General features: G+C 35.2%; 1 protein-coding gene across 1 annotated transcript in view; it reads left to right on the top strand.

Annotated features, from left to right (window-relative positions):
- Positions 1-12,500, top strand: part of ZCWPW2 (zinc finger CW-type and PWWP domain containing 2) — a 115,045-nt gene that overhangs the window by 46,951 nt on the left and 55,594 nt on the right. Inside the window, exon 4 of the mRNA XM_019660620.1 lies at positions 765-924. Within this exon, the coding sequence (XP_019516165.1) occupies positions 765-924 (160 nt within the window). The remainder of the gene's footprint in view (positions 1-764; positions 925-12,500) is intronic.

Genomic DNA, 12,500 nt, shown 5'->3' with positions numbered 1-12,500 from the left:
ATAGGTCAGAGTCTAGAAAGATTGCTCATTATAATTAAAAGTTAATTGCCAAATGGAAAAATGAAACATATCAAGGAATGTCTAGAGGTTCATGTCATAGAAAACACAGCCTTAAAGATTTATTTTTAGCAAAGGATCAATTTTATTTCCAGCACTGAGCATTTTTAGCAATTTCGTCACCTACCAGTGGAGCTTGTAGGGGGAAAGGGGACAAATACAGAACTGCTGAGCTGTATGTCTGCTTCACCCACGGTAGTTAGAATGTCCGGTGTTATCACAGCCTGAGCCACCAGCACTCCTTTGGCAGCCTTGGTTAAGGAAGTGCCCGCTCCCTCCTACCCTGTCAGAAGCCCTGTCAGTGAATTAACATTTTAGTAATGAATCATTGTGATTGGTTAGAATTAATTCAACCCTGCCATGAATCTGATGAATCTTTTTTCTCTTATCATTATTGTTAACAGTATGTAAACGTTTCTTACAGACCCTGGAGATCACTCTTTTGTCTTATAACTCTTTTCCCTTATATCTTATGTAGATCTTGAATATGTGACTATTTCAAAGTTTTCTATATCTACAAACATACAACTGATTACTTGTATTAAATGAATATCCTACTTTTAAAAGATACAAGTATGAATATTTAAGTTTTATGAATAAGTTATTAAAATTGAAAGAACAAAGTTTGATATATGATTGTGGCAGATGTATTGATGTTTGCCTTTTTTAGAGCATCGAAATAATAAAAAAATATTTTCTTTTGAAAGTTGGCCAGGGATACTTTGCCCTGATCCTTTTAAAAGGCAATACGTGACCTATGACCTGGATGGAAATGTTGAACAGTATCACATAGAATTCCTGGGTGACCCCCACTCAAGATCATGGATAAAGGCAACATTTGTTGGACATTATAGTATCGCATTAAAGGTAGGTACAGTAATATCAAAACTTCGATTCTTCTTGCACTTGTTTTTAATTGTGGCCTTTTTGTCTCAGGTCCTAAAAGATATATAATTATTTGCTTTTATATTTATATAAACAAAATAGTACATACTCTTTATTTAAACTCAAGTATTTGTATTTTTAAAACAGTTTTTCAAAGGAAACATGGATATGAAAATAGCCGTGCAGTACTTTTAAATTTTATTTTTCTAATGGCAATATATTATAAATCAACTGAGGACTTTACAGAATTGCCTTCTGAGATAATTTTAAGGTTATCATTTGGTAATTTTTTAATTCTCTTGAGAAGACTCTTAAGTTGTAGCCCTAGCTCACAGGGAAAATTAATTATGGAATGCAACCAGATTTTCAAATTTCAAACGGAATATTTCATTATACTGACTCCTTCAGTATCTCTTGGACTCTTTCAACTTTTAAGTCACACACTAAATTAATGAATAGACTGGACTCTGAGGTTGATGAGAATAAGTAAACTGGACCTTTTCCCATGGGTTTGGTTTAATCATATAAATTAATTCAATTATCTGTGTCTATATTCTAATATTAAAACTTTTCATCTGCAAAGCATGTTTTCATTAGAAATCTGATGTCAGAAATGTGTATGCCTTTTATGCAATTTGGTTGGTTTCTATTTATAGTGAGAAGTATATATATTCAAATGTATGTATAAGTATGTATATTTAAGGTGTGCCATTTAATCGACAGTATAAGTAAATCTATGAGAATTTAAGGTACTTTAAAATGGGCTTTTACTCTATCTTTGGCATAAACAGTATCTTTGTTCTATTCAGGTTGAAAGCAGCTGAAAGGGAAGGCTGTTTTAGTAAAAATATTTAAGCGTGTAATTACGTCACTTACATTCATTTCATGATAGTTGTGAGTCAGTCATCTTAATGTGACGCACCTTCTCTGCTCTGACATTTTGAATGTTGCTCCTACACACATCTGCTGCCAACCACCGAAGACAGGAAGGAAGGAGTGTTTTCCCTCCTCTGCCCTCTCCCTTCTTCTAAAGGATGGGGACACCTTCTAACTTCTCATGAAGCTTAGAGATATTTGACAATGTGATAAAGAGTGGGGTGTTCTTAAGAAATTATGTTTAAATATAAGTAAAAACCTCAAAGTTTATTTTAAAATTGTCTGAACTAGTATTATTCAAAGGGTTTGAGTTCTGTCGGAATTAATTTTAAGTAGCCTGGCATCGGTGAGCATACCATTAATCCCTGGGATAAGGAAAATATCTGATGCAAAACAAAGCCGTACTTAAGAATCAGTAGCCATACATTTTTAACCTTCTGAAGGCATTAAAGCAAACTGAGATATTCTTGCAAAGGCCAAGAATTTTACGGCTGCTTAAATTAAGCCTTCCCCTAATGAAAGGATGAGAGCAGAAAAAAAAAGTTTGTTTCCCCCACTTCCTTCCCCCACCTTCCCACCTAGCCAGGTGCTCTGGGTGGATTACCCAGTGGGTGCCCACAGGCTCTGGGGCAGGCTCTCTCCTCTACTGTCATTCAGGGTACCTACCTACAGGCTCTGTCCTTGCCCTTACTCTTTTCTTCTTGTATGTGTCTCTTTACTTGTTTTTTTGGTGATAGCATAGGGGTGCCTTCTTTTGTGGGTCCCTTCATTCAGGGCTGAAAGTTTAGTTCCCTTTTACCTCAGTTCAGTTGGCACATGCTAGACTACCCCACTGTGTTCTGTCTCTAAGGACAAGCCAGGAGGGGAGACTAACAGATGATTGAACCCTCCTCGTCCCAATCTACTCAAGAAACAGAAAGCAAGGAGATTGACTCAGGAAATATTGATAACCAAGATAAAAAAATGGTAAAAATTATACATATGAGAAACTGGTTGAAAATGGATAATTCCAATTGATGTATTCCCCAGGAATAGATGAGATTTTTCTGTCCTTAGAGACCTTGACAGTATTGATGCCAACCTACAGTTCTATTGCCTAGAATTCTGGGGATGTAATCTTCATGGTCCTCTCTGCACTGCAGCTCCTAAATCCTCAAATGCTGCCCTACACTGTTCCATACTGGCCCAGATATTAAATCCACAAACCCTGCCCTCATAAAAAAAAATCACTTACACAAGAAATAATATATAGTAGACAATGTCGACTTTCTTAAAGACTTTTTTAGATGAGGTGGAGAAGGGGTGCACATTGCACAAGTTGTCTGATCTCTTTTTCTAAAACTAGACAAAGAATGATAGACATATGTCACTCTTACTGGCTTAAGCTGACTAAATATTACTTCCTACATTATTTCAACATCGTTTTCTCTTAATTTGTATAAGTTTAGTTTAACAGCTGACTAAATATTTCAGAATTTTCACTGAATATGGACTGAATATTTTACAAAATATATTAAGGTGGAAGATAAATAAGCTCTCCTAGAAAGACATTATATGCATTTATGAGAAAATGAAATATTCTTAGTTTTAGATTATAAAAATTTTAACTTGTCTCTTTTAGTTCATGTTTGTCTTGGCTTTTTTTTTTTTTTTGCATAGTCAATTACCCCTGGTTGATATGTTTATGGGACCTCTGACATTAATTTTATTGTTGAGAGCACAACAGAACTGTTTCACTGTCTATTCATACAGATTTTTTTCCAATAAATAAAACTACTCATAGAAATATTGGGATATACTTTAGAAAAAAGTTGAAGGTAATATTTAGATTGCATATTTGTAATTTATATTGGCTTATTCATAACATTTTATTTTTTTGTTTACCATAACATCATTGACTGTAAAGAAAGCTGACATTCCCCACCTCCTTTTTGAAGAAACTTTGATTCTCTTAAAAGTGTGTATTTAAAATACTTATTACTCTGTTAATTACTCAGAGAAAATAGACATGAACATGTGCTAGATGGCTGTTTTTTAAAATGTAGATGCATAGAATACTTCTTTCCCCATTGGCACAAATGTTTCCTTTGTATTTAATAGGTGTATGTCTGCAGAACTCATCATTTGCAAGTTTATTTTTTGGCTTGATATATTACTGCATGACTTAGTTTAGCATTTCATAAGCCTAGACGTGCATTTGCGAGCTTTACAAAACAATAACAACAAAAACATGACAGTGCGTGGGCTCCATCTTACTAGATCAATTAAATCAGAATCTCTTGGAGTAGGGCCAGGCTTCAGCATTTTTCAGTTCCTCAGATGCATCTAATATGCAGCCCAGAGAGAGAACTGCTGACTTAGTGTTCTCCACTTGAGACATCAGAGTTTTATTGGTTTTATCTCCATTAGTATAGTAGTATAACTTTGGTTATGGACTACTGTTTCCTGTTACTTTTCTTCTACTTCTTTTGTTAATCTTTCGTTTTCTTTTTGCCTGGAAATTATGCTTACTGCCACAGGTTCACATGTCTAACCCAATAGTTATCGGTTTCATTGAACACAACTTTAATGTCATTCATGTCTTTTAACATACGTAATTTATAGATTTTGCCGACAAAGCTAATGTATAATTTGAATTTAAATATTATAGCTTGTTTAAGTTGATCACCTATCTTATCAGTTACATGGAGTCATTGTAGTTTTTCTTGGACATAAATAATGTATTCCAACCAGTGATTGCTTGGCCTACACTTTTCTAGTTCTTTATATTACCAAGAAAAAGGAAATAGTTCACCCCTAATACTATGGTGCGTCTATGATTTTTGGGTCCATGATGCAAATGGATTTTTTTAGCTATATATTTTAGTAGTGTGCTTACTACTATGTAGTAAGGATGTAGGTAGGATATACCTGTAGATATGCAACCATTTCTTTGGGTACCAGATGTCATTTGGGTATTTATCCATTGTGGTATGGAGTTTTCTGTATTTTCGAAGGAGATAAAAAGGGAGCAATGCCATATTGTTAAATTTGAGCCCTGCAACTGCTAGGATTCTGCTTCCTAGCTGGAATAGTCATTAATACTGTTAAAAAACACTTGTCCAGGTCTCTGCTTCCCTGTTACAAAGTAGAATGGCACAGTTGATAATTTTGTGGTGGGTGGGGCCAGTGAGTTGTGAATGAAAGTGACAAATGTCACCTCTTTGAGCATGTACCTACATCCAGTGCAACATCCTCAAAGAATTCTCTCTTTCCCTGTTGCACCATGATGGATAATGTTTAAAACACTGATTTGCTACTCTCTCAACCTAGATCCCTAAGTGACTACTCTTAGCAAAGGCTTTCCTCCCCAACCCCCCACCAACAAATAACAGATATGCAATGTAAAGAAGCTATAGGCATTGTAGTAAACCCCTGGGATTATTCTAACAGATACACTAATGATAAGACAGAAGATGTCACAGTCCTTTGTAACCTGTATCTTTAGAAGGACCATTCCTGAAATACTCTTCAAGATATGGCCAAATAATGGAAATCACATACACTAATTTCTCTAATCTGTAAATAGAAACAACACAACTTATCCTGTAGTAATTTATCAAATAAGTTGATTTCTTCTCCATATGATGATAAACATATGAGTAGAAATTGCCAACTGACGATTGATACATTGTATATACATTTGGTCTAGTAAATATTCCCCAACAAAGGGCTCTGATATCAACATGCATTATGATGATTCTAATAACTAGCCCACAAATAATGATCATATATTGAGTCCCTGCCATAGGCCAAGGATTGGGTGGATCCTTTTCCTATAATATTTAAAGTTGCACAGCAACCCCATGAAGAAAGGCATCACTATTTGACATTTGGAAGAAACTGAGATCAGGCTACATATCTAGCCTGAGGTCAATCAGCTAGTAAGTGCTGGGGCAGTGATTAGATCGAGATGTCTAATTCCAAAGTCCAAATACTTTTTCCTTTCTAAACCATGCCTATTCACTTATGCATAAGCAGTGCTCTAATTTATTGTTGAAATTTTCCCCCACATTTGCACCTATGAAAAATGAGGAAAACTTTCACCTTTTAATTCTAATATATATGTTGAATGATGACAGTCTCTGGTAGACTTGCTCTATATTTGCCACTTGATATTCCCCTTTAGAGGACTAGTGACCAAGCAGAACTCTTGACTTTTACAAAATACATTTGCAGTAGTCATTTGACAAGTGCATCTGGATTAACATCTATTTGAGCAAGTGTTTTGCTTCTAATATTCATTAGGATCCAAATTCTGGGAATGTGGTCTGTAATAAGGATTAGCACATTAGTTTACAGGCTAAATCATCAGGAAACATTTTGCTCTTAGAGTAATGGAGTGAAACGGAATACAAATCTATTGAACCAATTCACTGGAAAACCACATTTGCAAATATATATGTACTTTTGCACCACTTTCCTAACTGCCAAACAATCTGTCTAGCTACCAAACTCTCAGTAAACCTTTATCATATGAATTCCATATTTGATATAAAATTTACTGTAATTTTGGTATTAAGAGATGAAGACTTTTTGTTTGCTTGTTTTCTAAGCATCCTTTAGTTGTTGGCCTGGAGAAAGGTTAAGAGAATTAGAACGTATTTCTGTTACTGTGATCTATTCATGAATAATCTGCTAAGGAAACTTTTGTAGGAATGTATATTAGGAAAAGAATGAAGTTGTCATAGTGGTTAAAAAGGCAGTCTGTGCAGTCAGGTTTTTTGAGTTCAAAGGTTGGCTGGGTGTTAGATCTCAGACAAGTCCCTTACCCTTGGCAAATCGCACATACCTCATCTTAAAATGGAGGTTATAATAGTATATGCTTCATAAAGTTGTAGGGCTTAACTGAGATAATATATGTAAAGCATTTATAATAGCATAGTGCTTGTCATATAGTAGGCTCTTAATATTAGTTGATGTTATTCACTGGAAATGCAGGTAAAATATACAGTTAAATTATTTATTTGCTTTCCCTAGAAATCTGTATCAACAAGAAGAAGTACCAAAAAAGATACCAAAAACAATAACGTGGAGAATACTTTTTCTTTTGACTAAGACCATATGTGAAAATGACATGATTATAGTGTTTTTTATCAACCAACATGATGCTCCCAGAAATTGAGGGAAATAGAGCTAATTCATCATCTTACCCTTTGATTCTTCAATACATGACTGAAAAAGGCCATTGCTGCCAACCTTTTCTAGTTTGGGGTAAACAGAAGTGCTAAGAACTTTTGAAAACAGGAGATAGGTTAGAGCCTTCTTAATCTGACTCCTTGGTGAATAAATAGTCCTCAATATAAGCAATGCCTCAAGAATACTTTGGATTTGTGTGATAGAATTTGGAAAGAGAATAGGAGATGCTATCTTTTATGTTCTTGCAACTGAATGAAACCAGTTTCTTTCCCTATCTCTATTCTGCTTTTTTGATTCACTCACATTTATATATGCTGACTTTGCTCCTTCAAATAAATTCTTCAATTCACCTCTGTCATCTCCCGACTTCACCTCTTATGAATTTAGATAGCTGTGAACTTGTACAGAAAAGTCCAAATCCAAATAAGATGATCACCTTTACCCAGTTTATAGAGGATGGACCAAGTGGCTTCCTTTCACATCATCAAATACATGAAAAATGTATAAAGTATCAACTAGGTTTCTCATATTGACTCTTCAGTGGAATAGCAATAATCTTTTCTAAGAAGTCCCAATATGTAGCTTTCTCAATTGTATAGAAGTGCTTATTTTCTGTTAAAGAAACCAGTCAGACCGTTGTTTTTAAGCCAAAACATAAGGCTCACTAAATTGCCTTTAGTGGTATACCCCTTATGAATAAGGCTGCCTTCTAATGAGTCTCTTATATTGGGATTCTTAAATAAGTAAATAGATGTAGAGTAACTTTTTGGTACATTCTTTCATTAGGGAATGGTGAAGTCCCAAACTCATAATCATATAACTGAAAGTCTACATTTGATATATTAACTTCTTTTTAATTTTCTTTCCTTTAATTCCCCCATCATTTTTGTTTTGTTTTGTTTTAAGTATCTTGTAGCCAAGGGTCAAGACCAGTCCATGACTCAGGTAAAACCCATTATCCCTAAACTCTAAACAATTCTAATTAAACTAACTTTGAAAGTAAATTTCAGAATTACCACTTTCTTACCATTTGGCTATCTCTCAGGATTATGTACTGATTCTGTATCACATATTTAATTGTCCTCTTTTCCTAGATCTGCCCCCTACTCTTATGATTCTATCGTTAAAAAGAATCTGAGCACCTGTCTATAATAAACTATTGTTTTGCCATGAACACAGATTCCATCAAAAACAAGCAAATGTGGAGTAGAAAAGAGCAGCCAAGTATGCTAAGTTTCTTTTAGGTTCAGGTCTTGATATCCATTTGTATTGTTGCTTAAAATTCTTTAAACCAATCCTGACCTTTTTAAGGCTCAGGACAAATGAGCACATGCTTACTTTCATGGCTGAATTAAACCCATTCTCCCTGTTCTATTTAATGTCTCCAGCTATAGCAGGCAGCCTAGCTAGAGCAGTGGGAGATAGCAGCGCTTTAGATAAGCACAGGCCTTAAAAATTATCTGTTGACATAGTGCTCATTTGCTTCCTGCTCTTTATTTCATCAGTATATTACTAATACTTCACTATCATTTTATATAGCAATGTTTATAACTGCTTTCTTGCTATAGATTTAATGAAATATTCAGTTATGCAAAATATTCTACAACTTGAAATTAGAATACATAAAATATTTTAAGTTGTACACAATAAATAAATATGATTTTAGTTTTTGATTCTTTTTAAAAAGTTATGGTAAACTATATATAACATAAAATTTACCCTTTTAACCATATATTCAGTAGCGATTTAGGTTTTTAACTACTGATTAATAATCCTAGAAAAAATGTTTCCTAAGCAATGTAAACATGACCTAATACAGAAAATGCCAGATGGTAGTTTCCTATCATTTTCAGCACAATTTATTTCTTATGATATGGGCTACGAGCTTTCATAGCACCATACTTGAAATTTGTGCAACAGAGTTACCTTAGAGTGAAATGAGATTTTTCAGGCAAAGCTCGTTTTATTGTGTTTTGCTATATTATGCTTTGCAGATACTGTGTTGTTTACCAATTGAAGTCTATCGGCACCATTTTCCCAACAGCATTTGCTCACTTCATGTCTCTGTGTCACATTTTGGTAATTATTTCAATGTTTCAAACTATTATTATTATTATTATTATTATTATTATTATTATTATTATTATTGTGGTGATCTGTGATCAGTGATCTTTGATGTTACTATTGTTATTGTTTGGGGGTATGATGAACCACACCCATATACCACAGTGAACTTAACTGATAAATGTGTGTTCTGACTGCCCTGCCGATCAACCATTCCACTGTCTCTCTCCCTCTCCTCAGGCCTCCTAATTCCCTGAGACACAATATTGAAATTAGGCCAGTGAATAATCCTGCAGTGTCCTCTAAGTGTTCAAGTGAAAGGAATAGTCGCAAGTCTCTCACTTTAAGTTAAAAACTAGAAATGATTAAGCTTAGCGAGGAAGGTATGTTGAAAGCTGAGAAAGGCCGAAAGCTAAATTGTGAATGCAAAGGAAAAGTTCTTGAAGGCAATTGAAAGTGCTACTCCAGTGAACACACGAATGATAAGAAAGTGCTGCTTTATTGCTGATATGAAGAAAATTTCAGCCGTCTGGATAGAAGATCAAACCAGCCACAACATGCCCTTAAGCCAAAGCCTAATCCAGAGCAAGGCCCTAACTCTCATCATTCTATGAAGGCTGAGAGGTGAGGAAGCTGCAGGAGAAACGCTTGAAGCTGGCAGAGGTTGGTTCATGATAAAAGTGCAGGGTGAAGCAGCAAGTGCTGATGTAGAAGCTGCAGCAAGTTCAGGAAATCCAGCTCAGATCATTAATGAGGGTGGCTACGAAACAACAGATTTTCAATGGAGACAAAACAGCCTTATACTGGAAGAAGATGCCATCTAGGACTTTCACAGCTTCAGAGAAGTCAACGCCTGGCTTCAAAATTTCAATGGACAGGCTGACTTTCTTATTAGGGGCAAATGCAGCTGGTGACTTTTAACTTGAAGCCAGTGCTCATTTACCATTCTGAAATTCCTAGGGTCCTTAAGAATTATGTTAAATCTGCTCTGCCTGTGTTCTATAAATAGAACAACAAAGCCTGGATGACAGCACATCTGTTTATAATATGGTTTACTGAATATTTTAAGGCTACGGTTGAGACCTGTTCCTCAGAGAAAATGATTCTTTTCAAACTATGACTGCTCACTGACAAAGTGTCCGGTCACCCAAGAGCTCTGATGAGATGGACAAGGAGATTCATGTTGTCTTCATGCCTGCTAACACAACATCCATCCTGCAGCCCATGGATCAAGGACTGATTTCAACTTGCAAGTCTTATTATTCAAGAAATACGTTTCACAAGGCTATCACTGCCATAGATAGTGATTCCTCTGCTGAATCTGGGCAAAGTAAATTGAAAACCCTCTGAAAAGGATTCACCATTCTGGGTACCATTAAGAACATTTGTGACTCATGGGAAGATGTCAAAATATCAACATTAACAGGAGTTTGGAAGAAGTTGATTCCACCCTCATGGATGACTTTGAGGGATCAAGACTTCAGTGGAGGAAGTAATGGCAGATGTGGTGGAAATAGCAAGAGAACTAGAATTAGTAATGTAATCTGAAGAACGGCTGCAATCTTATGATGAAGCTTTTAACGGATGAGGAGTTGCTTCTTATGGATGAGCAAAGAAAGTGGTTCCTTGAGATAGGATCAACTCCTGGTGGAGATGCTGGGAAAATTGTTGAAATGACAACAGGATTTAGAATATTACGTAAACTTAGCTGATAAAGCAGTGGATGGCAGGGTTTGAAAAGACTGACTCCAATTTTGAAAAAAGTTCTGTGGGTAAAATACTATCAAACAGCATCACGTGCTACACAGAAATCATTCAGGAAAGGAAGGGTCAATCGACAAACTTCATTGTTACCTTATTTTAAGAAATTGCTACAGCCACCCCAGCCTTCAGCAACCACCACCCTGATCAGTCAGCAGCCATGAATATTGATGCAAGACCCTCTACCAGCAAAAAGATTATGATTTACCGAAGGCTCAGATGATGGTTAGCATTTTTATAACAATAAAGCATTTTTAAATTAAGATATGTACACTTTTTAGACATAATGCTATTACACACTTAATAGGCTGCAGTACATTGTAAACATGACTTTTATATGCACTGGGAAACCAAAAAAATATATGACCGCTTTATTGCAGTATTCACTTTACCATAGTGGTCTGTCTGCAACTGAACCTGAAATATCTCTGATATGCCTGGATAGCAATTGAGCCCATGAATTCTGGAACTAGACTGCCTGTGTATGAATTCCAACGCTATCACTAACTAGCTATATGAACTTAGGTAAGTTCTAAACTCAGTGCTTCGGTTTCCTCATCTGTAAAACGAGGATAATAATAGTACCTACCTCATAGGCTTCTTAGGAAATTAAAATTAGTTGTTTGTAAGGTGCTTAATACTTTATCTTACACTTATAAGCATTGATTTGATAAATTAGTAAATTAAAAAATAACAGTGGAGTCTTTCATAGAAGAACTCCTATGGAAATAAAATATGTACTCAGTCAACTCCTTCTTATTGTGAATAGAGTTCTTACTGCATTTTCTTGGCCTGCAGAGACCAAAATGATAAATATTTATGTTCTCATCATTTGTGATATTGATAGCTACCATTTGAAAACTGCTTTACATTTTATAAAATACTGTTTACATGTATTATCTCATGTGATCCTCATTCCTTGTTAAGAAAGTGGAGGCTCAGGTTAAATGACTCGCCTGAGGTCCCACTACAGCAGAACTGGGGCTCAAGCCTGAGTCTCCTGATTATAAATATGCAATCCTCATCGAAATTTCCATTGGGCATCTGCTTCTAATCTTCATAAGCATACTAAATTCATAATAAGCTAGCATCTGTAAGCGGAAAATCACGAAGTCCTTCTTATTGATCGCCTGTTATTAATTCAGTCTACTTGATTAATTAACTTAACCTTTAACCAGAGCTTTTAAAAGTTGGAAAAAGATATAAAAGCTCTATATTCACATTTAGTGCATTGATTCCTAGCCATAGATTTAGAGCATCTTCATGATTGTTATTATTTATTTCATTCTTGTAACCTTAGCGGTAACGGTTTATTATTAATACAAACATGGATGCCAAGGGGTTTTTTTTGTTGTTGTTTTTATTTTTTATGTTTTTGTTTATTCTGTTATTGGTTCCCAAATTTGCTCATCATCACATTCTTCCAGAGAGCTCTTTAAAAATTTATATTCCTTATTATTCAGCCATTAAAAACGAGGAAATTCTAGCATTTTGTGACAACATGGATTTACCTTAAGGCGTTATGCTAAGTGAAGTCAGACAGAGACAAATACTATATGAGTTGTATGATATCACTTATATGTGGAATCAAAACAAACCCCCCCTTCCAAAAAAAAAAATCCCAAGCTCATAGAAAAAAAAAAGATTGAACTTGTGACTACCAGAAGCAGAGGGCAGGG

The sequence above is a fragment of the Hipposideros armiger genome, unplaced genomic scaffold, assembly GCF_001890085.2.
Source record: "Hipposideros armiger isolate ML-2016 unplaced genomic scaffold, ASM189008v1 scaffold_322, whole genome shotgun sequence".
NCBI lineage: Eukaryota > Metazoa > Chordata > Mammalia > Chiroptera > Hipposideridae > Hipposideros > Hipposideros armiger.
Note: the sequence above shows the minus strand (reverse complement) of the source record. Positions and strands in the feature narration are given on the sequence as shown.